At 37.4% G+C, this 27,883-nt stretch overlaps 1 protein-coding gene and 1 non-coding gene across 3 annotated transcripts; both read right to left on the minus strand.

Annotated features, from left to right (window-relative positions):
* Positions 1-2,359: 2,359 nt before the first annotated feature.
* LOC145613806 (uncharacterized) lies at positions 2,360-4,481 on the minus strand. Of its 2 annotated transcripts, XM_081668856.1 has the most exons (5): positions 3,812-4,471; positions 3,670-3,725; positions 3,101-3,167; positions 2,986-3,014; positions 2,360-2,869 (listed from the first exon to the last, which is right to left on the minus strand). In XM_081668856.1, exons 2-5 carry the CDS (start codon positions 3,693-3,695, stop codon positions 2,653-2,655), a joined length of 339 nt encoding a protein of 112 aa, XP_081524982.1. In that variant the 5' UTR covers positions 3,696-3,725; positions 3,812-4,471; the 3' UTR covers positions 2,360-2,652. The 2 variants fall into 2 exon arrangements, 1 of the variants encoding a protein (XP_081524982.1); XR_014107015.1 differs by lacking the exon at positions 3,101-3,167 and having other exon boundaries at positions 2,367-2,869; positions 3,812-4,481.
* An 11,356-nt stretch (positions 4,482-15,837) lies between these two features.
* On the minus strand, positions 15,838-15,943 carry LOC145625920 (small nucleolar RNA R71). Its single transcript, XR_014110813.1, has one exon. It is a non-coding gene; the product is annotated as a small nucleolar RNA R71 (small nucleolar RNA).
* Positions 15,944-27,883: the final 11,940 nt, after the last annotated feature.

Consider the following 27,883-nt stretch of genomic DNA (forward strand, 5'->3'; position numbering starts at 1 on the left):
GAAGACTTTGACTCGGACTCGGACTCTAACTCAGACGATTCATCGAACATTGGTCCTTGTCCACTTGTTATAGAAGTCTTTCTTCCGCTTGGAGTAGTCACCTTCACGGTCTTTCTTCATCCTTGAACTAGACCCTCTGCCGGAGTAATAAGTTTGGAAGTATCAAAGTTATCACTTTGTAGTACTATTTGAATGAGCAAGGAGTTATCTTCGATATATGTTAGCTTATTCTTTTCATACCCAAAGAGGAGTCCCATGACATTAAAGTCAAAGAATAGGGGTGCTTTTTCCTTATGGATGGGAGTTGGGAAATCATCTATAAAGTTGCAATCCATAAATATTTCGAACCTAGGTTGTCTTATCCCATTCTTGACAAAGGGTTCAGGAAATTCATAGCATGGATAATCTTCTCCCTTTTTTATGAATTGTCCATTTAGGATAAGAGGATAACGATCCATTAGGATTGCTTTCTTTTGGATACGAGTGTTTCTACGTGCATTTTCTTTTTCCCGGGCTTACTTAAGATCTTTCGCAGTCGGTTCAAAACCAAGTCCAAAAGTGTCCAATTTAGGGAGGCCTGGTAGTCCCATTTGTTTTGCTATTCCTTTCTTCTTTCCGAGGGTCATTCCAAAAAAGTGTCCTTGTTTCTTAAGGATAGTATTTACCGTCATGTTAGAGTGGAGGTCGTAGTGAAGAGGGGTATTTTCATCCTCCTTAATTAAGGAGACCTATTCGTCAAAGCCCCACAAGTCTTCGTCATCTTCATCGTGCTCTGCGTTTATGATGGGATTTTCAATAGCCTTGATTCTCATTGGTGAAGCATCAATTGTGACAGGGATTTCTCCAATTATAGCCTTCACTTGCTGATGAAAGGACGACCTTTAGGTCGTGAAGCCAAGGGCGTCCCAGCAATGGTTGAAAGAGGCTTTAATGTCTACCACTTGAAAAGTAGTGGCGTGTTCTATGACTTATGCCGTTACATTCATGGTGATAGTCCCAAGAGCTTGGCGGCGAGTATTGTCATAGGCTCTTATTTCCTGTGTAGACGGAGATAAGTCTTCATCTTTTATCCATAACATTCTCGCAGTTCGGAGTGGACAGACATTAATCGCTAATCCATTATCTACAAGAGTCATTCGGAAATTCATTCTCTTGCAGATTACCATGAGATTTAATGCTTTATTATGCTTATTCCCCTCTGGAGGTAAGTCCTTGTCAGAAAAGGTAATCAAATTTATAGGACTAGGAAGATCACTCGTGAGAAAGTTAGCCAACCCCATAGTTTTGGTTTCAGAATGTATTCCTATCTTGTCCAAAGCATTCATTACTGCCAACCTATGTTGATGGGATGTAGCTAAGAGTTTCCATACATTCATGTCAACTTTAGCCTTTTTTAATTGCTTAACAACATCGTTGTCTTCTATGATAGGTATGAAAACTTGTTGAGTAGTGGGGATAGGTTGTTGCACAGTAATGGGAGGTTGCATTCTCTCGGACCTTGTGAGGACATCTATGGGTGAATCTTCTTCATCCCAAATGTCTTCCACCGGATATATTGTGGAGAGTGGGGTCTCTTCAATATCTTTAAGGTGGACATCCTCATCGTCACTATCCCAAACTCCATTAATGGTAGCATCTTTCTCTTATGGAATTTGGAATATCTTTTTATCATCAATCAGTTTCTGAATTAAATCCTTAGATTTAAAACAATATTCTATTGTATGCCCCCCTAATTGGTGATATGGACAGTAGAACCTATCCGTCCTCTTTAGTGATTCAAATGGTCTCGGTTCAAGAGGTTTAATCTTGCCACTCTCGGAGAGAATTTAGAACATGTTTGCATAGGTGGTCCCAATTGAAGTGTAGGACCTATGGCTTCGTTTAAATGTTTTAACTACTTGAAGAGAGAATGGTTTCTTGCTTGCAGCAGGAACTGTGAGTTTATTGTCGTTGATCAAGTTTTGGATAGCTTCCTTTAGCTTCCAGCAATTCTAGGTAAGATGGCCCTGGCTTGATGGTACTTGCAATGTGCATTGGGGTTCTAATTAGCTGTTCTCTTTTTGACTGGTGGATCCCCAAATGGTCAAATAGGAGTTATAAGACCTTTTGCATGAAGACGGTCAAATACGGTGTCATAACTCATACCAATAGGAGTAAAGTTTCTCCTAAATGGTTTATTTTCACTAGTTGAAAAATAGTTATCCGTAACGGGCATAAAAGGCCTATTCGTAACGGGCAGCGGGCGTTACGTATGCTACTGTTACAGATAGCAAATGTTATTCGTAACAGGCAGTGTCCGTTACGAATAACGGGTTATTCGTAACGGGCATTTCAACTGCCCGTTACAAATACATTTAGCCTCAATTAAAAAAAAATCCCTGCATAATTTGCTGGGCTGTCGAAATTTTGTGCTTATTATATCAATGTAAATTTTTATTTAATCCACAATTTTTAATTAATACAGTTGGCCACAAAAAAAAAAAAAAAAAAAAAACAACAACAACAACAATTTTTTTTTCCTTAGAACAATGTTTGCCCCGGATTATTGAACACAAGCGCATATTATAAAATACATATGCGTTGCTGAAATCATATCCCACACCCCCCACAACTTATTTCACGACCCTCGCCATCCTTGAGGTTGACGTCAATTTAAAAATAATCACCGCGATAACTACGTCTAGGCCCCGTTAGGTATACGGTTTCATGAGAATTGTGATATCCCAAGGCTCCGTCAAACAGAACAAAATCTTCATCTTCATCACAAGCCTCGCTCTTTCTTGTGAAGCCTTTGCAACAATCATCACCATAAAAACAAATGGAGGCCAAGAAAATCTCCATGTATGCACAACGATTATCGGATACATACCTAGTGAATCAAAAGTTAGTTTTACACAAACAACTTGCATTGAAACTACACACTGATATAATAAGCAGTTTGACAGCTGCAAAAAAAAATGCAGTTTGAGATTTATATGTGCTTACCGATATAATGGATGATGTTTATGTATGAGCTACAATAAGAGATAAAAAAAAAACAAGTTAAAAACAAAAAATTAAAAAAAAAAAGAAGCTACAGGAAGTATTTATATGCACCAACCTTTCTTTTTTTACTAATGTCATATTGAAGCTCGAAGGATAGATACTCCGGAAGGAACCTTAATAACCTGAAAATTTTATTATATTATAAATTTCAATAGCAAATCTCAGCAAAAATCCCTCCAAACTTAAAACCTGTAAACCAGCACCCCATATCATTCGGTACCCCAGCCCCTAAGTATGCCACATATATATTTTTGTTCTTTTTCTCTATTTATTTTCAGGGGTAAAGTACCAAGCTTGTACATATAGAAATCTAAGGACTAAGATGATCAATATAAATTACTAGCAAAAATTACATACCACTTGGAGCTCATAAAGCAAGCACAATAAGGGAAAAAAAAAGGGGAAAATGACTGCTAAAATTTATCAGTCTCTGCCTATGCAAAAACACTAGTGAACTCATCGGTATTGGTACTGTTAGAGCTCGAATTATTAGTTCTGTTTTTTATCAGCCAAAGGGGTTTCATATGTTCACTGTTTTTTATTTTTTTATTTTTTTTTGTATTAAGCATTAATCAAGACAGTGACAGTTGTATCACACAAAGTTCACCCATTGTTGGACCTTACCGATTCAATAGAATAGCATGTACCATTAAGACGACTCCAATCAGATATTTTTGCTCCTAAATGCAATTCCATACAAAAGGATTAGTTTCAACACGTGAAGGTAAAATATATAAGATACAAATTGAAGGGATTGGGATCAAACCTCTGGATTCTTTATATGTAGAAAGGTGCTCAAAGACAAGGTATAATGAAAGACATAGGGTCAAAATCACAAAGGCGCCTGCATTATGAACAACTCATGGAGGAGCAATTTCAGACAAAACTAGCATAATGATCAATGTAAGTCTACACAGATTCGCCCCTGCCCAAGCACATTACCAAACTCTAATCAAAACTTTAAGCACCAAAACTTTCCCACAACTCTCAGTCAACAACATCATAATTTTAATTTCCAAGAACCCCCTAGTCAACAATTACACAAAAAATCCCCAGGCATATTTCAGTCAAACGATCAATTGAAAACCATAAACCCTGAATTTTTCAAACAACCCCAGAAAAAAGAAGAAAATTGCCTTGTCTATAAATATTTTACCATAAAGAACCAATCTTTATATATATACTGCATAATCTTCTCAACCCAGTATCCCAATTCAAACCTCTTATAGTAACCCCATCCCAAAAGAATCATCCCATATTAGTTTAATCAAATACGACATTTAAGGGTAAAATATGAACAGAAAGAACTATGATATACCAATAAAAAATCAAAATTTAAATATCAATGCAATTTCAAGTTTAAAAATCAGCTAATTGAGAAATATAACAAATAGTTCAATAATGACCTGAAAAATTGATATTCAATAGTTAATAAATGAAAAAAAAAAGAATTAAATCAAACGAACAGTCTAAGTAACAACAAACAAAAAACAAATAATATCCCCAAAAATTAATAAACCCTTAGAGCAAGTTATAATTGGAGATTTGATACTTAAATTGTTAATCAACTAAATCAATACAATTTCATTCTTATACCATTGTTGGATAATTCAATCCTAACATTAAAGGGTTCTGCAATACATTAGCAACCATATATGATTCAATCATCAAATTAAAGGCTCGAAAAATCACATTTATTTACGCATGTTTGATTCAGTTATCAAATATGGCTTGAAAAAATTCACATAATTTAAGGCACGTTTGATTCAATTATCAAATTAGGCTAAAAATATCACATAATTTTAGGTTTATAAAATTAAACTCCAAAAATCACATAATTTCAGGATAAATTATCAAATTAGGCTCGAAAAAACACATAAATTTAGGCATGTTTGATTCAATTATCAAATTACGCTCGGAAAATCACATAATTTAAGGCATATTTGATACAATTATCAAATTCGGGTCATAATTTTGTTTTCTAACAACATAATCACTGGTTATGATCTTTCATAATCTTACTAATTTGAACCATTTAGATATTCGAACCTTAAACAATTAAATTTAATCAAAGATAAACCCTAGATTGTGAAATTGATAAAATTAGAAAAAGAAACTTTAACTTACTTCAGAAGCTGCTTCAATGGAGAACGTCAAGTGCGCTTCAATGGAACGCTTCAATTGGTTGGATCGACGAAATTCAATTTGATTTTATTTTATTTCTTTTACAAAGAGGAAAGCTGGGTTGACTAAGCTAGATCTAGCGAGTTGGAGAATGGAGAAGCCTTAGAGCAAAATCAATAAACCCTCCGATCTAAAAATCATAAAAACCCCCAATTTCACCATTTTTTCTCTCTCCTCGTCCCATATCGCCATTTTTCTCGCCTTGTTTCATCACCAATTGAATGGGGAAGATTGATGGAGGAGAGGAGAGAAGAGGAGAGGAGAGAGAGTGACTGAGTGTGAAATGAGAGAAAAGAGGTGAATGACGGCTAGGTAAACCCTAATAAAAAGCCAAAGCCAAGTAATGGGCTCCTCTCATCATTTGGGCCACGCTCCAGCAGTTGTATTGGGCTCAATATTCCCGTTACCTGTAATATAATATCCGTAACGGGAAAATGATGACGGTTACAACTAAATAAGTATTCGTAACGGGCACTATTTTTCCCGTTACGAATAACTAAGTATTCGTAACGGACACTATTTTGCCCGTTACGAATAACTAAGTATTCGTAACGGACACTAATTTTCCCATTACGAATAACTAAGTATTCGTAACGGACACTATTTTGCCCGTTACGAATATATTTAATGTAACGGGCATAGCTTTGCCCGTTACAAATAGCCTGTTACGAATGAGATTTTTTCCACTAGTGTTTGTCCTAGATTGTTCATAGAAAGGACTTCATTTAGATTAAAGGTGCTAAAATTGTTTGAGTGGGTAGTTTTGGAAGAAGAAGGATTGTCATTCTTCTTTCCTTTCAAGCCACCGTTGGAGTTTGTGTTAGCAGCTTTTCGCTTTGCATGGTCGTCTTTAATATTAATTCCAATGTCATAGACGGCCTTAAAGGTGTTCAAGTTGCTTTGATACTTGAGATGTTTAGAATTTTTTTCTTGGAGATTTTGTATGAACAATCTCACAGATTATTTTTCAGTAGGTACCTCAATCATCTTAGCAGAGGTTTCCCTCCACTTATTAAAGAAAGAAGTTAAACCTTCATTCTCTTTTTGTTTAAGTATCTCAAGTTCTCTATGATCAGTTTCAACTTGAATGTTACACTTGTACCTAGTTAAGGTTTTCTCTTTGTTAAGGGAAAAGAACCGTTGTTGGCAAACAGTTTCAAGTGATAAAGTAAACAATGTATGGAAAATTTTCCTATCTATCCCCTTAATATTCATTATTGTCTCAAATGCTCTTAAGTGGAAGTAAGGATTGTCTGTTGCCTTTAACTTAGGGATGTCAGTGGCATTTAACTTTTGCGGAAGAAGTTCCTTGTCCACTAAGACCCCTTGTGAGCTAATGCCTTGGAATATGTAGTCATTTGATATCTTGCTCAAGCTTTCTTGCATGAGCTCCATTTGTTGTTACCTTATAGGGTCATTAACTTGATGTGCTATATTCCTCATCAATTCAGTTAGGCTGACTACATCCTTCTTGAGTTCATTAACTTCTTCTTAAGAGGCCATGATTTTCTTAGCTTTTTTTTTTTCCGAGTAATGGGTTTGTCAAAAAGGAGTATCTGAACGAATGTGTTGCCTTTTATTAACCGCCCTTCCTTTCTTGACCAAGCGCTGTAAATTTAACCCATTTATTTGTTTTAATTACTTGACTCGAATTTGACTTTAACTTTATTGATTTAAAAAAAAACAAAAAAAAAAAACTAAAATAGGGTGTATTTTTTGAAGACCGAGAAAGGGTTTAAACAAGTATGGTTTAATTAAAGGATTAATATCTGACTTACCCCCCTAAAAAAAGGACGGAAAAAGACGCGCATAAAAGACTCTCTAGCATGGTCAAAATGTGACATATTATGTGTGTGCTTTAATAGTGAATGTGAGTGACATACTTTGACTCTTTTGTGAGACCATGAGACTATGTGCCTAGACTCAATTATGGACTTAACATAAAAACTGCCATTAATTAACTGATTCAACCGTATTAGCAAATTGTTTAGACTGACGCGTCGTGAAGACTCGAGCAAAACTACAGGATGTTGTCAGACGAGAGTATCCTCGCCAGATGCTAAGGGTCAACGCCAGATGACGAGATCGTCGCTTGGTGCGGCGCCGGCATCTAGCGCGTGGCGCCGCAGTCCAAATCTCTACGCCATTACAGAACATCAATTTGGGACTGTTTCCAGTATTTTGCTTTAAAGGGACAAGCCTAAAAGTCGAACTAAGTCAAGTTTGATCAATTTATTAGACTTTAATCAATTAATAATTCTCGAGAAAAGCTGCAATTGCGGCGCAGCCCACCAAACCTAGGTCAGAGTGACCTAAGGAGTGGCACTTTTCTAGAATGACCCTATAAATAGGGAGATATTTCCCCATTTTGGGGACACATTCAATTATTTTATTACATCCATTTTCTCTCTCATCAGAGAACACCTAATCTCGTACTCCGAGTAGATCCCACCTAAATTTCCGCACCTTTTCCTCTTATTCAAGGTCTAACTTGATCTTCGGAGGCGGAGCTCTAACCACCAGAAGTCTCAGTTGTTTTTGTAGGCACAACTCGAGCCGGACCAGTCTTCGAGCTGTAACTCTCTCGAGGGACAAAAACACCCAAAAAATTTGGCTCCGTCTATGGGGTGAGTACCTCAAAGATGGTTCAGGAGTCTGTACAACTTCCTGATTCTACCAACCAGCAACCGGCTACTCAGCCGGGTAACTCCAATATTCCATAGCCGGAACATCAGCTGAAGGTCTTCACAGACCATGAGGATGATGATGACCAAGTTGAAACGTATATGGCCGAGGATGACTCATTCATTTCCAGATACCTTCATTCCAGAGAATAGATGGAACGACATACAAGCCAGGCGGGTCCAAGCAGGCCCCCTAGGCGGCAAGAAGGGGGAACCCAGACGGCTAGAGGATCAGGCTCAAGTCACCCGGGAAGAGGTCATGAAATTTATGAACAACTTCAAGGGTGAGATCAAGGATATGATCAACAAAGGAAGGGCTGGCCTAAGCAAGGGTCAGTCGGCAAGGAAGACTCCTCCAGAGAGGAAAAAGCTAGTCAGGGACAGGCAGCCGACTCCGCATCTATAGGACAAGGCAGTCGGGACCCTTGACTAGTACAAAATTCTTCTACCCCAGAAAAATACAAGAAACCCCCGCCAGAGTGAACAGCCGGTGGGTAACAAAAAATCAACTCTTGACGCTCAAGAAATCATCACCCACAGGAGAAGTCAGTAGCTGTCTGAGTTAGCCTCTACCTCGAGCTTTCCAGACAACTTCAAGAATACATCGCCAGGGAACGTCCAATCCTTGCATTAGAGCCATACAGGCGGTAATACCGTCCACTTTGGCTCTCAGATGATTGGGAATGCACCGTACATACCGCCCATGGTCTATGGTCCGTATTCTCCTCACTTCATGCAGCCGGCCCTCTATTTGGGCCAGGCGCCGTACAACAATGTCCAGCCAATGGACTGGCAGCTCCGTCTTCTCGGACTTGGTGAACAACCTTAAGCGTTCACCAGGGAAATAACCAAGGCGGCACAGCTGGCCAAGGTTAAAAACGTGTTGGTAGGCACTTATGATGGTACCTCCAACCCGGAAGATCACCTCATGGCATACACAAACCTCATGTACCTACAGGGGTTGGATGATGCCACATGGTGTCGATGCTTCCTTGCTACATTGAAGGGCATCGCCCAACAATGGTTTGACAACTTGCCATCCGGTTCTATTAATAGCTTCAAGAAGCTTGCCTTCTTGTTTGCTTCCAACTTCTCAATGAATATCCCTGCGAAGAAAACAAGTCTTGACTTGAGGACCATTAACCAGGGAGAGAGAGAAGGGTTACATCCCTACGTCAGGCAGTTTAAGCTGACAAGAATTCAGATTCAGGGACTTTATGACGAGGTAGCTTTCACATAAATCTCTAAGGGTCTTAGTGATGAGTGACATTTTTGTCACTCTTAGGGTAGTGTTTATACTTTGCTTTAGCTTGTCTTGAGGTGTTTTGTAGTTTTTTTGTTCTAATAATGCGTTCATACATGTCTCGATGTGTTTTGGATGAAATCGCGTATATGCTTAAATGCTTCCCTTTATTACGTGTTTTCCCCGTTGCCCATACCTTATTGCTTTCCTAGGTACTTGTGCTTAGGTATTTGAAGTCTTGGATTGCAAAGAATAGGACAAGTAAGCACGAGATTAGAATCGAAGAAGCAAGGTGCGAGGAAGCAAAAAATGTGCGCGAGAGCGCGGCCATAGTGCGCGGGCGCGCAGCCTTGTTTGAACCCGCAAAGAAGGATGTAAATTTCAGAATCGAGGCAGAGAGATTTGCGCGGGTTGTGTGCAACCTGTGCGCGGGCGCAAAACCAAGGCGCATGGGCGCACAACTCAGCCAGCAAACCCCACCCACGAACGCGCGTGCGCTCAGCCGCCTTGCGCGGGCGCACACTCCCTTGCGCGGGCGTATAGCGAGCCCTGTTCATCGTTTTTGCGCGTATCTATTTATATTCGAGGCTTGTTTTTGTACGTGACTTCTAGATATTATTAGATCTTTTTCTCTAGTTTTGGGGGAGCTTATCTCTCTTAGGGTTTGATTAGATAATTTTAGATAGAGAAAGTAGATTGTTGCTCAAGTTTCTCTATTGTATTCTGATGAGGGGAAACTAGGTCGTTATCTAATCTTCCCACAGTCAAACTAAATTTATAAACACTTAACAAACCCTAATACGAGTATAGAGGCAAGTAAAGGGTCGAACCCAAAGGAACGGTAATGTTCAAGCACTTTCAATTATGCGCCTAAGCTAGGTCGAAGACGAAGGTAAGAGAGAATACTAACAACTAACAAAACAAGTAAACAAGGAAATAAAACACTAGGAATGAGGATCAACAGGTAATCATGTCAATTGCAACAACTTGGGAAGAGCATGCCAATCAAAGGTTGTGAGGACTAATGATAAGAGCAATCAATAGGAATCAAAGAGCTATCTCCTAATTGTTAAGCTAGGGTTCACTATGAATAACAAACTAAGAGAATCACAATCAAAACCAATCAATAATTGCAATTCCTAAATCAATTGTTAATGTCATTAGCAATTACAATGCAATCTAGCATAATTCTCAAGGCCTAATTGAATTACACACATGCAAACCTTCATTAATCACTTTATTCTCAACAATCAATCAACACAGTTCCTAAATTAATCACAATTAATCAATCATACAAGTTTCACCCAATTCCTAGCCAACAACTACTTAAATATAATCATCTATCAACAATTAACTAAAGAAATCAAGAATCAACAATATATCAAGAACAATTACACTAATCAAGACTCAAACCCACGCCTACGGACAGCCCGCGGCAGATTTGCATGGCCAAATTTGGAAGGCTGTAACTCACAATATAGGAATTTTATGAAGGCGTGCGACCTATCATTGGAAAGATCTTCAAGTGTAGTTTCTAACCCAGATTGAATCACCTAAATTCGATTTATATAACTCGAGATATGGCTGAAACAATGCACAAAGGTACTTTTTGATACTTTGCATGCCTTCATTTTCCTTTGTTTCTTGGATTGGTTTGACTTGCGTGCTTGGCTTCCCTAACTTGGCTCTATTACCTTGAATACACTTGAGCTCCCTCCATGATGATTAAATCTCGGGAAGCTCGACACACCTCCAAACAAGTCAAACAAATGGAGAAGCGAGGGAAATAGCCGAGAAATAAATGAATAAAATAATAAGAAAACCATTAAAGCACACATTTCTCTAAGCTAACACACAAACACACAAATCAAGCATTATTCCCTAAAAATACGACATAAAGGACTAAAAAGAACATAAAAATATGTAGATAACCTATCCTAAGAGTGCCAAAAACGACACGCATCAAATTCCCCCAAGCTAAATGTTTGCTCGTCCTCGAGCAAAACAAAATCCAAATCAAGGAAAAATGATGATATTATTCAAGCAAAGAAAGAAATAATAAACTAGATAGGATGAGAATATACACTAACTCACTTTCATAGGAATCACGGTCAATTTTAGCAACTAAAGACAAGCCATTTAAACTCCTAGATCGCCCCCTAGGACGAGTGATGCTCTCGTAAAGGTTTCCTAAAAGATTAACCTATAATTCTCATATTAATACAAACAAGGTAAAGCATGAAAAAGAAACCAAAATACAAGAAAAGCAAACAAATGTTCATGAAAGGACTTTTTCAAATGTATAAGCACAAGTGAATGCAAATCTTTCTAAGCAAGTAAGGGAGTACATGCTCAAAGATACCTAAGGTTGATTGAATTATAAATATGCTAAGCATAGGAACTATTTATCACAATCCACTTTTATCCCAAACGGTCTTACCGCGTTCCCCCTACTAATCTCATATCTACCCTTAGTGAGCATCTCATAGATTCCGCGAAGGAACCGGAAAAAGATCAAATTTTTAGGCTACTTAACATCTGGACTTCGCATCCCCTTTCCTTAGGCTATAACCCATGATTCCCTCCACCGATGAATAACTCAACCTCTAGGTCAAAAGGTCTTCCCAAAGGTTGTAACGTATGGAAAAAAGGGTTAAGGTAGGCTAAATTTTAAAATTTGGTGGTTTTCCTAATTAGGGAAGCAAAGGGTGATCAAACATCAACATTATAATCAAGTAAGCACCTAACAAAAGCACCAACACCCCCAAGCTTATTCAAAGCTAAGATCACAAACATATACACAAAGAGCGTGAGAACGCTTCCCCCTAAGCTTGAATGGAGCATTGTCCTCAATACTTAAAAAGGGAGAATACTCACATCCAAATATTTTTGCCTTTTTTTTTAATTTTTCACTTTTTTTTTCTTTTTCTTGTTTAATAGTACTTGGTCCTAGCATCTTTTAACTTTGGACGACTTTTTCAACTTTACACTTGCTACGTCCTTTCCTTTTTGTTTTTTTTTTTTTTTTGCTTTGGACGGCTTTTTCATTTATTCACTTGCCATTATTCACAAAATATACACAAAACACGATCTTGCTTTCATTTTGAACCAATAACCAAACTTATATACCACAATCTCCAAAATATGACCATTTGCTTCACAAAAACCAAAGATGAAAACGAAAATGAAACAAAAGGCTCAAGATCTAAAGATGGGGCTTGAAAAGAAGGGAAAAAGGCTAAAGGGATAGCAAGTAGGAAAATGTATCCCTAAACCCAAAAAAAAAATAAGGAAACTATCCTAGAAGAAAGGGAAAATACCTCCCCGAAAAGATGCCTTTGTCCTCCCTAGGTGGTTCGATCTCGATCTTAGTAATCATACGTTAATATTCTAGATTAGGTTTGCAAAAGTCAAGGATCCAAGCCGCTCATGCAAGAATATGTTGAAATCTTGAAAAAGTATGAATCTCACATGGTTGTAGCAGAAACTCAATAAGTTTGTCAAATCGAAGATAGGAGCAATTACCAAACAAGCCACAAACAAGTAGAATCCGGCTTCATGATCCCCCTAGTTCTAGACAACTACCTTAGCATGCTTTATCCTAGAATCAACCAAGCATACTCTCAAACCGTGCACACCGTTACCATTTAAGAAGAAAAGCATTCAATTATACAAGTCCAAAAGTATTATGTCCAAAGCAAGAACAAAACAAAACACATTGCAAATTTGCCTTGATAGAGAAAAAAATCTTTTTGGAGTTTTTCAAAATATGAGAACATGGAAAAGCATATACAAAGGTGCATGAAATATATAAATCAACATCCCACCAAACATGATAGAATACCACTCCCTAATGTGATTTATATGCTCAATCATATGGCATAGAAACCATGGGAGGGGGAAACAAGGAGATAAATCCAAAAAACCAACATATGTCCAAAAAGTCATCATCCACTAGAGAAAGAACATGGAAGGATATTACCGGATATTAGGTGGGTGTAAATACCCGCAAATGACCCAATTTTAACCTTTCAAAGCTAACAACCTCTAATATTGAATCTTGCCTTCTATATGCTAGCAAATGTGGTGCCAATATTCCTTGATTCTTTATCCGAATAGAAGCACTAAAGTATATCAAGTCATGTACCTAGAAAAAGGCACACAAACATTTCCATGAGAGAAAATCTATTCTAAAAAGAAAAGAAAATGAAAGCAATAATACATGGGTTACTTCCTAAGAAAGGCTTGCTTAGGGTCCAAGCTTGATCGCTCTAGAAAAAAATAATTCAACGCACGCAAGAGCTTGTCAAATGCACTACTACACACTTCGTAGGAGAGAAGGTAGGAAAATGACGGGAAGAGTACGTGCAACAAGGATAGTTGATGAATCATATTTATATAGGGTTCTTAGGCACGTTTATGTTAGTTTTTATACCTTTTTCTTAGTCTTTTTGGTCGATTTTAGGGTCATATTTGCATAAGTCATTCTATATCGCTCTATTACGCTCCATTTTTGTATTTCTTAATGTTTCAGGTGATTTCGTAGTCATTTGGACGCTTTCGAAGTATTTGGAGATGATTCGAATGATATTGGAATGGAAATAGATGGATTGAGTTCATTGATCGGGGGATTTATGCTCGTGGATGTTGTCTCTAAGTATTATATGCATGGGAATTGAAAATATCATCCACAAGGATCGATATGCACTTTTCGGAATTGAATTTGAGTTAGGAACAAAGGAAAACGAAGGCTTGCAAAGTATAAAAAAGGACCTTTGTACATTGTTTCAACCATATCTCGAGTTCTACAGATCGGATTGAGGTGATTCGAGTTGGGTGGGAAACTAGACTTGAAGAGATTTCCAATAATAGGTAGCACGCCTTTATACTATGCCTGTATTGTGAGTTATAGCCTTCCAAAATCGGTCCTGCAAATCTGCCAGCAAGCGCCCAGCCATCGGGCGATGGTTTAGCCGCACAAACAACCCTTTGAATCTTCCTAGCCCAATGGAAATCCATCGGCCGATGGTCGTCGTCGCAGCCCTTGATCACTCTACCTTTGGCCATCCATCGGGCGATGGGTCTGGCGCGCGGAAAACTTGTTTTCCGTCGATCGTAATTCTCGCAACCAATTAAAAGATGACCTTTGTTACTTTTATTTCATTATTTTATTTTCATCTATTTTATTTTTATTTAGGATTAGGTTTTAATATAAATACTAGAGAGGATTTTATTTTCCTCTTTATGCTTTTATTTTCTAGATTAAACGCTTCTTAGTTTTTTTTTTACTCTCCATTGTTGAACCCTAGCTTTTCATTCTCCATTAATTCAATCATTGAGGTATTTTCATTAAATCTTTTGTTCTTTATTTATTTTAATAATTATGAATTCAAGTTTAATTATCTCTTTTGTTTTGTTTATTTCAATTATGTGTGAGTAGTCGTTTTCTAGGGATTAAGTGAGGGAAGCCATGTTTATACCATGATTATTTGTGCTTATTTATTCATAAATTTATGAATTAGGGTTTGAATAATTCCAATTGATTTGTGCTTTATTGTTTGATTCATGTAATTGGTCAATATCATGTGTTAATTATTTAGCGAATAAAAATTAGAATTGAAAGATCATATTTTTAGAGGCTTAATTACAATTTGGCGAATTTGATTATGTTAGCGACCGAACTACATATGTTAATTCGTAAGTGTTAATTCCCGACCGTAGGATTAACAAGTGCTTTTATTATTCGACCTAGTTTGTTTATTAATGGATTGTTTGCATTTCTTGGTTTGGTATAAGCATGGTGGACCGAATGTATGCCCTAGACTTTAATTTATCTGGGAACAACCTTATTTTCATTATTGTCATTCTTTAGTTAATTAATCATCAAATCACTCTTCGTTTATCGAAATAGTTTATAATAATTGGGCAAAAACTAATAGAACTTGTCTCCCTGTGGGATTCGACCCGTATTTGCTAAGTCTCTGCTAACAACAGACACCGTGCACATGCGGTATAACTTTTTATTCATCAAGTTTTTGGCGCCGTCGCCGGGGAGACGGCTAAATTCTATTAGTTTTAGTTTGATTGTTTGAACTGTTTCTATTGTCCCATTGGAATTTCTAGTTTCAATTGGGACATTCTCATTGCTTTCTTTTCTTTTTGTTTATGCCCATGTCAAAACGAACAGGTGAATTGATCCCTACGGATCCGGACTTGGACAAGACCCTTAGGAAACTCAAAAAACAAGGAAAAGGGAAGCAGAAAAAGATCCACTCACAGAAGAGCTCTACAACACAGTCTGACACATGCAAAGAGATGATTGATAATAGCTCTCTTAATTCTTACGGAGTAACATCCCAAGATGGCATTCCAATGGGTCTTAAAATGCCAGAAATCACTGCAGAGAACTTCGAAATCAAACCCGTATTGCTCAGTATGGTCCAACAAAATCAATTTACTGGCCATCCTACTGACGAGCCAATTAATCACTTGCATCGATTTCAACAATTATGCTCCACTGTTAATCATAAAGGAGTCACTCAAGATCAATTGAAGGTGATGTTGTTCGGATTTTCCCTTCGCGATAGACTCAAAAGTGGTTGAACGCTGTCGAGGAGACGGAGTGGAGCAAGATTTCTCAAGCATTCCTCAAAGAATATTTTCCCCCTGAAAAAACTGAAAAGATTCGACATCAAATATCAACATTTTCTCAAGAGTCGGGGGAATCTCTTATGGAAGCATGGGATAGATTCTTAGATCTTCAACGATCATGCCCGCATCACAATTTTGAGAAGTGGAATCTTGTTCGTATTTTCTATAACGGACTAGAACCCGAGACTAAATGTATTAGTGATTCTGCCGCAGGTGGTGTTTTCCTTGACAAAACAATCGAGGAAGGGTATGATTTTCTTGCAAATCTTGCAGCCAAGCACTTCTCATCTCCAAGAACGCGACCAAAGAAAGGGAAGATGGAAGTTGAAGCCTATTCACTCATGACATCTCAAATGGCTCAATTAACTTAAAAGATTGAAGCATAGCAGGCCACTCAAGAATCTTCTCTTTTATCTGTTAATGCTATGTCTTCTCAACCTTCGCAAACTAATTTTTTTTGTGAATTGTGTGGTATACAAGGTCATTTTGGATATTGATGTGCTCAGAATTCTCAAGATACCAATCAGATGGAGCAGGTGAATGCCTTTCAACACATTCAATCCAGGTTGGAGGAATCATCCATACCTTTCATACAAAAGAAATAATGTTCAAAACCCTTAACCTCAGCAACAATGGGCACAACCTCAGCAATAGTAGACATAGCCTCAGAACCCTCAACCTCAACAATATGTTGCAAGGCCTCCACAACATCAACAAAATCAACGCCAAATTATAGATAAAACTCAGGGCTACAGATCCATAGGTTTTACGACATGTAGTTATTCCTAGAACTTCGGCTATGACCTAAACAAGTTGACGTTTGTGCAGTATATTGGAATAAAAATCCGAGTTGAATTAAAGGAACTATGACTCGATTTTAGGTATATTTTTTTATCTCAAATTAATTAATTAATTAATTAAACAAAGTCCTTTAGTCATTAATTAGTTTATTAATACTTATATACAAGAACAAGTCAAACCAAACGGTTAGCTTAGTCACATAATAAGTATGCACAAGTAAGAGATGCACAAGTAGTCAAGTAGTCACAACATGATGTAATGAGTTTGCAACCTAACCATGGCTCTAGTTCTCTAAAGTTAGGGATATGGTTAGTCAAAGAGGGTCCAAGGTTAATTGTCCGGATGCACCGCGCGGAAGCCTAACCGTGAAGGGTTGGCGCGAGTGGTTGGGACACCGCGAGTTAAGAAAAACTTGTTTCCATGGTTTGGTGAATTCAACATTCTCGGATGTACCCTTTGTTGCAGAGAGCGTTCAATCAAGTAGATGGAGCATGAATTCCCAGAGGGTTATGTCCATATGTAGAACACATATGGGTTTTAGAAAAGTGAGAAAAACTCAATCAGGAAGTAGGATCAAGCAAACAGTGCTAAAAACTGGTCAAAATTAGAATGCATATTTCTGGCTCGGTATTGGAAGAACTTGGTGCCAGCAAACAGAGGCCAGTGCCACAATTTGGCTTTAGCGCCAGGCGACAGTAGTTGTCGCCTGGCGCTAAAGTCAGATAATTGGCGCTAGACTTTGTTCCCTGACGCTAATTCCTACATGACTCAGCAGCTTTCTGTGCACGATAAAATTTTCCAGTTTCGCGCAGCATTATTTCGGTCCTAGTTGTGACAAATATTCCTCAAATTTCCTACGTGTAAAAATCCTATGTTTTAACTCATTACGAATGGTCTTTCCAATGAGATCTTTTTTATGCATATGACAATAATGTTAATCAAAATTACACACATGAAATACTTCGAACTGTTCGAGTCTCATCCACTCATTCTAAATCATTGCCGAAATAAATTTAGGGAATTAAAATAGAAATCCTCCACAATGGAGTCGCCAAAAAATGTAGGGAATATTTCAAGCATTACCCCTAGATTGAACCCCACTGTGATCATACACTTAAGCATGGTGGCGTCCTAAGTGAAAGAAGATAGAGCAAAAGAGTCGCCAAAAAGTTTAAGGAACTTGTAAACCGTTCACGAGTGACAGGGTAAAGTTGATCCCCTAATAAAAAGTATTACCTAAGTCCTCTAACTATGCAGATAAGTCTTTCTACTCCTAATTAATTATTATAATCTAAATGATCAAGGTAACCATATTGTTGTAATTAAAGACTACACTATAAAGAATAAGATCGGAGGAAATAAAATAGGGAGAAATTAAATATAAAAGGCGTAGGGCATAGGTTCACTAATAAGCAATATTCCAGGGCAAATCATAATAAGAAATCATCAAGCATTGATTAATCAGATTATAAAGGGCTTTCGCTACATATTATAATCACTGAGTTAATTTACCGGTATTAAATCTCATCTTTCGAATCTCGACTTAACCATTTATAAATTAGTCCGCCTATTGAAACTATGCCTAAAAATCAATTCTCATCTGTCGAATCTCGAATAAATATTTCTAAACTCATACAATTAAATCAGGCCAAACCTAATTGCATAGCATTAAATCAATAAATAGGAAATTAACCAGACATTGATAATAAACAATCACAAATTTAACCCTTCATATTATTTATTAGATCCCCATAAACCTTAGAAATAAAACTACTCAAGCATCATCATATCTAAACTAATCAAATAAATAAAGCAAGACATAATCAAAGAAGTAAATAAAATAACTGAAATTAAAAGAGAAGAAATTGTTACCAAAAGAAATCTTGATTAATGAATGTAATTAAGAACAAAGTTGAGAGAGAATTTAAGAGACAGAAAATATCCTAAGTAGAGAGAGAAAATCTAAAAGAGAAGGTAATCCAAAATTACGTACAAAATTCGTACTTAAACACTCCTAAAACAAAATATAAAACAAAACTAATCAGGTACTTAGGAAAACACGCACCCGATCGGGCGAAGGGCCGCCCGATCAGGCCCGCCTTTTTACTATGTCCCTTGCTGGTATGCTGCGCCCGATCGAGCCTACGCTCACCCGATCGGGCGCGGCTTCTTCCTTCATGTTTCTTTTGTGCGCACCCGCCCGATCGGGCCTGGCTTCTTCTTCGAGGCTTGGATTTCGATTGGGCTCGATTCCTCGGCCCAATCCGGATTTCCTCATCGAGTCTTGATTACTTGATCTAATAGCCCCGGTATCACATACCGAGCCCTTAATCACCGACTCTCACCGATCCTGGGCTTCAAGAATGGTCGTGTCCTTTTAGCTTTCGTACTTGATCCATGAAAACCCGGGAAAATGCTCCAAAAGTGCAATTCCCTGTAAACTCAACCAAAACTACGAAAACACTAAAAAACAAAAATTAGTAATAAAAGTGGCCCTAAAGAGCCAAAAACACTACTAATTATGACCATGGGACGGGGGTAAAACACTTTATAAATTGGACATATCAACAAGATGAAGGTTACACCCCTTAACGATCCAGGAGATCGTCAACTCCAATAGGTCCGGAACCATGAATGGTAGTTCGGGGATGAAGGTACAAATCACACCTAAAAGAGATTGAACCTGCCCAAATAATAGGCCTCTACTTTATTCTGATCGTAATCATGTGCGCTTTCTGACTAACATGCAAACATTAGGTTTACCCTAAACCTGTTTAATCTATGTTGGTTGAATATTAATGCACACGTTAGTAACTTCAAGGAAAATAATAATCAAACAATTAAATTAAAAAAATTGAAATAGAGATTTGGGACCAAACCCTCAGAAATATCAAACCTTTCACGTCTAGGGCAAAGGCAACTTCGAACAATGATAGGTATGTCTAGTGCTAATGTATGAGGAATTGTGTTTGTAAATGGGTTGGCTAGAAAGAGAGAGAGAATCAAGAAATTCTTGATGAGAGTTGATGAGAATAATTGAAAGAGAGAATTAGAATTGATGGAAATTGATAGAGAGAATTGATGATATTTGATAGAGTGAATTGATTATAGTTGAGAATTGATGATAAAAACGGAGGTTTTAGGAGGCTATTCATAAAGAAAATAAGCCAAACGGATAAAAATACAAATCAGAGTTTCGACGAGGATAAAACAGATTAGCGCTAGGCGCCGAACATTAACGCTAGGCGCCAAGCATTAGCGCCAGGCGCCAATGTCTGTCGTCAGGCGCTAATTATTTTTTTCACACGTTTTCTTAATTCAGATAAAATTTAGTCGTACAGAAGGGCAAAATCGTATTTTCCTTAAATACTCTCTTTTATTCTGATTAAAACTCTAAAAAGTCAACCAAAGTCAATTTATCAATCATAATTGCATTAAGAATGATAAATCCATATTAGGCCCTCCTCTAGATCATTAGGCCGCATATAAGTATTAAACCGGGCCCAGTTTAGTAATTTGGCTATAACTTCCACATTATTCATCGGAATTGGGCTTATAATATATCTTAAAACAGGTTTTCAAAAATAGAGAGAAAAGAAAAGAAATTAAAACTATCCGCGACACTAGACTTTCCACACATTCACTTCATTCGATTATGATTCGACGTGAAAGGTACTCATCACTGGGTTTGGTTTTGGGGAGACACAAATGGGTGTCTACAAACACCATCTAGGCAATCCTCAACTCTATTGAAATACACCCAAAACGGTTCATTATCAAATTGAGGAATAGAAATATAAGCCATTTTTTCAAATAAAGCAACACAAATAAAAACCAACAAATAGAATGAAAATTATATACAATGGACTAGTCTCAATAAGATAACACAACGGTAATGGAAGCCGTTCCCCGGCAATGACGACAATTTGACAAGGGAATAAACGCGTCGTCAATTGTCTATCCCTAGATCAAATACAATTTATACAACCTAAACAAACCTAATACGAGTATAAGGCAAGCATAGGGGTCGAACCACATGAAACAAATAAACACCACCAAATGTTATCGACAAATAAGCTAGTTCGGAATAGGAGATAAATAAATTAAAGTTTAAAGATGCTAAAACATGAAATAAAACACTAAGAGAAATGGTTTAGGTATAGCATTCACTTGAACATAAACAAAGGCATAGAAATTGAATTAACTATGAGCTAAACATGCTCGAATATCAAAGTAAGGGATCCAATCTAGCCGCCTTCCGGGGTCAATTGGCTTCTCCTAACATAGCTTCTATGTTTCCACATTAGAACCATATACTAGGAGGTACTATTAAATAATAATCAATAATAATGAACCCCAGCTAAGTCAACTTCCGTTCCTTGTTAGCAAAGATTCACCTTTAATCAACCAACAATGTGCACTTGCAAGAAGATCAAAGAATATCAAGCATATAAAGACTTTAATCACAAATAAATCAAATTCCAAACCCTAGAACATGCTCAAGATCCAACTACACCCCAACCATCCCCTTAATGGGGGAATTACTCACTAATCATGCTAACAACAAGATTAATTAACAAATAATCAAGAATCAACATGATTAACAAGCAATACCAACAACTAAAATAATAATAAAAAGAAAGCAATAAAAATAGAGGAGAGAGAGTTATAGATTCTCATTGATTGAATGTGAAAATCTACAAGCAAGATGATCAATCTTCCTCTTCAATATCCAAGCTCAACAATGGTGAAACCCTCACTATCTCTCTCTAAACTACTCTAATCCTAACCTAAACCTAGAGAGAGAAGCTCTCCTAAAAACTAATTACAGAATAGAATAATTGTTTAATTGAATTATTATTTTTCTAATTACCCCAAAAATGGGTATTTATACAAAGCTAATAAAATAAAAGAGAAATAAAAAAAATAAAGAAATAAAAAGAGAAAATAAAAATAAAAGAAAGAAATAAGAAAAGGAAAGTAAATAAATACAAAACTAAAAGAAAAAGAAAATAAAAACCAAAAACAAATCCCCCAACAAAACTGATCAGACCCCCCTTTCCTTCCTACGCATTTGGCTGCTCTAAACTCCATTGAAGCGCATCACCATCACCACCGTTCATCAACCATCATCATCAAATCATCACCGCTCATCCTAATCGTTTATCATCAAGCATCAAATAAAAACTGTTCGTTCTTTGTTAAGAATCACGCGCAGAGCTCGTGGAGTGGTCCGGTCAAACCATGGGTTGGTGTGGCCGAACTACGGGGTTGGTTCGGTCGAACCATGGGTGTGTTCGACCACACCTCTTCAACTTAGAAAACTTCAAAAGTTTCTGACTATTTTGGCACTTCGACCGAACTCCTCAATTGTTTGCCCGAACCCGATCGAAATTGATTTGCTTTGAATTTTTAGTTGAAATAGTGGAATCGGGGTGAGTAATTGCGGTTGCTATAATTGATGTTGGGCGCTTGCTATTGGTGACTGATTTGTTGCTGTAAATTGGTATTGCGACTGTGCTCGAAGGTTGCTATTGAAGGAAGCAGGGGGCTGCGCTGATTATTGACGGTGGTGCAGTTGCGAGGGAGCTGGTGGTGTGCGTGAGGTGGTTTTGTGTGTTGGGGTGGCTGTGAGGAGATGATGCGGGCAGTTTATGGGAGGTTGGTGGTGGATGCTCTGTTGACGGTGGTCAGGAGTTGATTGGAGATGCGGGGTTGGTTGCAGTTTGCTGCTGTTTGAATTGGAACAGGGGAATTGCGTGGTTGTTGTTGGATGGAAGCGAATTGGAGCAGTGAAAGAGGGAGATGGGGAGCTGATGTGGCGCCGATTTGGATGGCTAAAGGTGGTTGATTGGTGTGGGTTTTGGTGGACGGTTGTGTGCGTGAGGGAGCAGGGGAATTGGTGTTTTGTTCTGGTGAAGGATAAGGTGAATAGAGAGGGAGTGTGTGGTGTAGGACAGGAGATGGTGGGAGGTAAGCTGACATCATGCTTGTGAAATGGGCATTTGGCGTTTGACTCAAATTAGGACCCGAATTCACTTCACATAAAACCCGAACCCCTACACACAAAACCGAAGGAAGGAATTGGGATTAATAAAATAAAATAAATAAAATGGAAATAAATAAAATAAAATAGAAAATAAGAGGAATAAACTAAAACTGGCAAATTTAAATAAAACTATACAAGCAAATAAAATAAAATAAAAAAACGAAATAAACATAAAGCTAATTAAAACTATGAAAGTAACAAACAAAAGGAATTGAAACAAATAAAATAAATCGAAAGCAAATAAAATACGAAAATAAACTAGAAACCAATTAAATTAAGAAATTAAATTAAAACATACTAAACCTAAGAAATAAACTAGAAACTTTATTAAAAAAAAGCAAGAGAATAAAAGGGAAAATAAACAAGGAAATAACTCTAAAACTACTCCCTAAGAGTGACATAAATGCCATTCATCACGATCCATTAAGAATAACATCTCATGTTCAGCCGTGTTATCTACCAATATATCAATATGTGGTAGAGGAAAATCGTCTTTAGGGCTAGCTTTATTAAGGTCCCTAAAGTCGACACACATGTGAACTTGTCCATCTTTTTTTAGGACTAGCTTTATTTAGAGTTAAGCCAATTTTTACTTCTCTCTTATTTTCGTTAGTTCCTATATTAACTATTTCAGTTTTTTCAACGATATGGTTTTTTTGCTCTTGTTCATTAATTAGTTCAAATAATTTATTAATGTTATCATCTTCATTAGATTAATTGTTATAGCATTCGAAAGATTCAAGAAAAGGCATATACTCGGAAATAGAGATCATATTATTAGAAACAAAAGAGAGTACATCGAAAGAAGAATCCATTTTTGGATCTTCGTCCTTAGAACTAGAAAATAAAGACTCATTAATGGCCACAAGGCCTAGATTTTAAGCTTCCCTAGAGTTTATAATAGATTCATCGTGCGATTCTTCAAACATCTTCCCTTCGCCTGTGACGATTTTCAGCTTATCGCCTTTATGATTGGTCCATTTGAAAGATTTCCTTCATCCATGCTCAAAAGTTTCATTTGAAAGGGTGATCAACGAGGTTGGGTCAAAAGCTTCATCTTGAATGGCGTTTTGATTGGTCATTGTAGTGACATGATTTTGCTCTAGTCCAAATAGCAAGTTAAATGCTTGCCAATCATAGCACCCTAGAGTTGGGTGTTTTTATTTAACGAAACTAAGATCGTCATCCAAGAATTAGCAATCATGAAATATTTCAAATCCAGGCTTCTTGATTCCTTCCAGAACTAAGGGTTTTAGAAAGTCGTAGCATGGGTAATTTTCTCCCTCCCTAATGAATTGCCCATTAAGGGTTTGTTGATAGGATGGGAGTAAAGTGATTATCCCTTGCTTATTATTGTCTCTACGTGCTTTTTTTTCATCATGACACTCCAATTCTTTTTTGGTTGGTTTACATCCAAAGGAGAAGCTTTTCTTTAGGATAGGAGGTAAGAGATATTTCTTCATTCCTATTCCCAAAGGCATCCCAGAAAAGTAACTACTCTTGAGTAAGATGTTGTTTACTATCCGAGTGGAATATGGATCAAGCTTGAATGGTTCTTCAAAGTCTTCTTCCATTTCAATTGTGTAGATTGGCTCCGCGGCGAATCCCCACATGTCCTCTTCATCATTATCATGGTTTATTTCTAAGAGTTATTGATCATTTATTGCTATTTTGAATGTAGGTTTTATGTTAATAACATGGAATTCAACCATGTTTTGAATTGTGCCTGTGGTAATTGGTAGCTTAACAGTTCCACACACCGATCTTCTTGAATTGTCATAGGCCCTAATGCTTTGTGTTGTTAATTAAAAATCTTTTTCTGGATTTACGCCTAAGTATTTTGCCGTTCTTAATGGGCATACGTTTACAACTGACCAATTGTCTACCAAAGTTAGAGGGATATTGTATCCCTTGCCTTCCACAGTTAAGTATAATGCATTGTTGTGGGTAGTGTCTTTTGAAGGCAAATCATCATTAGTGAAAATGATTGATTTGTCGGATTTCTCGCTAGTAAGAAAGCTAACGAGATCCTGAGGGATTGTGTTTGTGCTTACAGACAAAGCGATTAGAGCGTTCATGAGAGAATTCCTATGTTTTTAGAAGTACTTAGGAGTTCCCAAATGCTAACATTCGCCTTGGATTGGCAATGTGGTTTGACCAATGGATCTTCCACCCCAAGTGGAGGTGGTATTAGATTTTGTACTTGACCTTGAGTTTGATTTTGTGTGGTCGAAGATCCATTTGGTGGTGGTGCTTGGTAGACTCGCCCATAACGAGTTAAATGATCTATCTCATTTGAGTTAGTTGTAGGACTCACAAACCAACTTTCTTGTAGAGGCTTTGGATGTGCCTCCATTTCAAGATGTTCCATGAGTTGTGCTTGATGCCATTGTTCATCCAAGGAGAGATTCGATAAATCTTGCGACTTCCCCAAGAAATGATCCCAATCAAGCGCTCCATTTGTTTCATTTTGTAAACAAGATGGAGGTGGGACGGCGACATACTTCGAGACATATAAGTCTTGAAAGTCATCGTCCCATAGTTCACATACTTCATTAGTTGCCCCTATGAGTATTGTGGATAGAGGTTCTCTTATAGGTGTGATATAGTCCAAAGTATTGAACATATCACTTCCTATATGGTCCTCATCGATGTGAAACACCCCTAAGGGGGATGCATTATTATTAGGTTTTGGCGTTGGAATTCTCCCATCGTCTACTAAATCTTGTATTTTGTGCTTTAAGACATAGAAACGTTCAGTATCATGTCCAACGCCTCAATGATAAGCACTATAAGCATTACCATCCAATTGAGGAAATCTTCTTTCTGGTGGAGTGGGTGGTGTTGGCCCTGTTGGCCCAAGTAAGCCTTTTTCAATTAATTTTTCTAACAATTTTATATAACTTATAGGAAATGGAGTAAATTTTCTTTCTTTTGTCCATGTTTTTCTAGGATCATCATATCGATTTGTGTTATTGTATTGCGTGGAAGTCGCAAATACGTCAATAAAGGATGATGCATTATCATTCCCCATCTTGTAGTTATTCTTAGGTTGATGATGATGATGAGGCTTGTTTGCTTTTTACTTAGCAAGATCATCTTCAATCCTAGTAGCCAAAGAATAGACCTTTTGAAAAGTGTCTAAACCAAGGTAACGTAGATGTTTGTTGTACTTTTTATGACAGTTGTCAATGAATTTTTGTACTAACTCGAATTCAGGCGGCCTTTGGGCAAGGTGGGCCGCCTTTTCTCGCCATCTACCATAGAAAGCAAGGAAACCTTCATCGTCGCCTTGCTTAAGCATCTCGAGTTCACGTAAAGTTGACTTAAACTCTACGTTACTCTCATATTAGGTAATGAAAGCCGAAACTACATCTTCCCATGTTGCCTTGAATTTTTGATCTAGCCCATAGTACAACTCTCTCGCGATTAGGTCTAGGGATAAAGGGAAAGTCAAAGCATTAAGCTTAGGATCAACTCCCTTTAATGCCATTTTGCCAGTAAAACATATTAAATGATTTTGTGAATTATTGGCCACCTTAAATATTTGCAAGTCCGTAGCTATGAACTTTTTTGGTAAAGAACTAGCTTCTCCAACAGCTTTTCTTTGATGGATAATTGTTCCATCTTTTCTTACAAGGCTAAGGTTTCAGCATTTTTCTTTTCAGCCTTTTCCATTTTGTTAATTCTTCTATCCTCGACCTCTTGAGCCTTTTACTCTCTCAAACAAAGAATTTCTTGTTGAAGTTCTTCGATGGTTGGCATTGTTGTTGGACTAGGATTAGTTGTCAAAGAAGAGTTGTTTGAAAGGGGTTTATCTATGGGTGGTAAACGTAGAATGCGAGTGCTCGGGAGTCCTCTTTCCCAAGCTTGGAAACCGGCCCTAAAGGAGTACGAAAGGATAAGTAAAACGATACGATTGTTTAAAAACAGAGAAAAAAAAGAAAAGACGCAAAATATATTCAAATGGATAACATCACCCTTAGTAATTCTTCAATGAAGATATTGTTCGGACGAGTCAATTTGTTTTTTGAGAAATCAAAATTGACTTGTTTAGTCGCGCACAACGGAATCTCTAGCGCTAGTAGGGGTCGCGCAACTCACTGAGTTGCGCGCGCCACCTGTTCGTAGGATTTTTTTTTAATTCGAGCATTTTTTTGTCATCGTTTATTTTTTTAATATTTTTTTGTTTGCTATCCTTTGAATATGACTCTAAATCACGAAGAGACAACTTCGTAATTGGGAACCTAGACCAAACTAGGAAAAAAAAGGAAGACTATCCTAACACGTTGCATATAGTCACATAATCACATAAGCATGCCATAAGTTAAGATTCAAGCAATGCCATTCTAAGGTCAAAAAAGGCTTGGGTGTCCAAAGGTACCATATCTTAAGAAACGACGCACAAATCAATCACTCAACATGTTGACTCATGGCATCGCCCTCCCAACATTTTGTTGGTGACATGGGTGGGATGATTGTTATTGATTCGGGATAGAAGCCTAGTGTTGGCGACCCCTAGTCAATGAGGCAATCCCTAATGGTTTAAGTGTGCTATGCTTATGCATGATGAAATGTTGCTTGTTTGGTTTTTATTTTTGTGCAAAATGAAGATATTATGCGTTCAAGTCTCACTCTCTAACTATAGATTATCCAAGTTAATTCTCGTTACAACCCATAAGCAACCTAGTGTTGGAAACCTTTGATCATAACTACGAACTAATCATGTAACCTCTAAGTCCGTAGTGGAGTCGCCACTGTAAGGAGGGGGTTCCAATCGTAAGGGGTCCTCTCCTTAAATGCCCATGGCCACTTAAAAGCCTAGGACTTTACACTTGTTAACGTGTAGTAGGATTTGAATTCCTGACTGTTTGGGGGACCTTGAATTAGAATTGATTCTATCATTACGCTTTTTTGTAAGAAACAAGTAGGGAATCGCTAATGAGTTTTAGGAAAAACTCTTAAACCTTGTTCATGCCTTTCTTCCATTTGGAGTTCATGGAATAATTAGCACGAATCATAAGTTTACCCATGCCCAAATTGGTCTATAAACAAGAAATGAGTTCGGGAGCGAGGGTACTAAAATAAGGTTCCCTTTAGAGGGGAATCGTTATCCTAGCCCTAGTGCGGCCTTTACTAGCTCTTCCTTTTTTACAATTTCATCACCAAACAATATATGCAACGCGATACCTAAAACTATGTTAGTTGATTTTATTTACACATACC

This window comes from Chenopodium album, chromosome 3 (genome assembly GCF_948465745.1).
Source record: "Chenopodium album chromosome 3, dcCheAlbu1.1, whole genome shotgun sequence".
Taxonomy (NCBI): Eukaryota; Viridiplantae; Streptophyta; class Magnoliopsida; order Caryophyllales; family Amaranthaceae; genus Chenopodium; species Chenopodium album.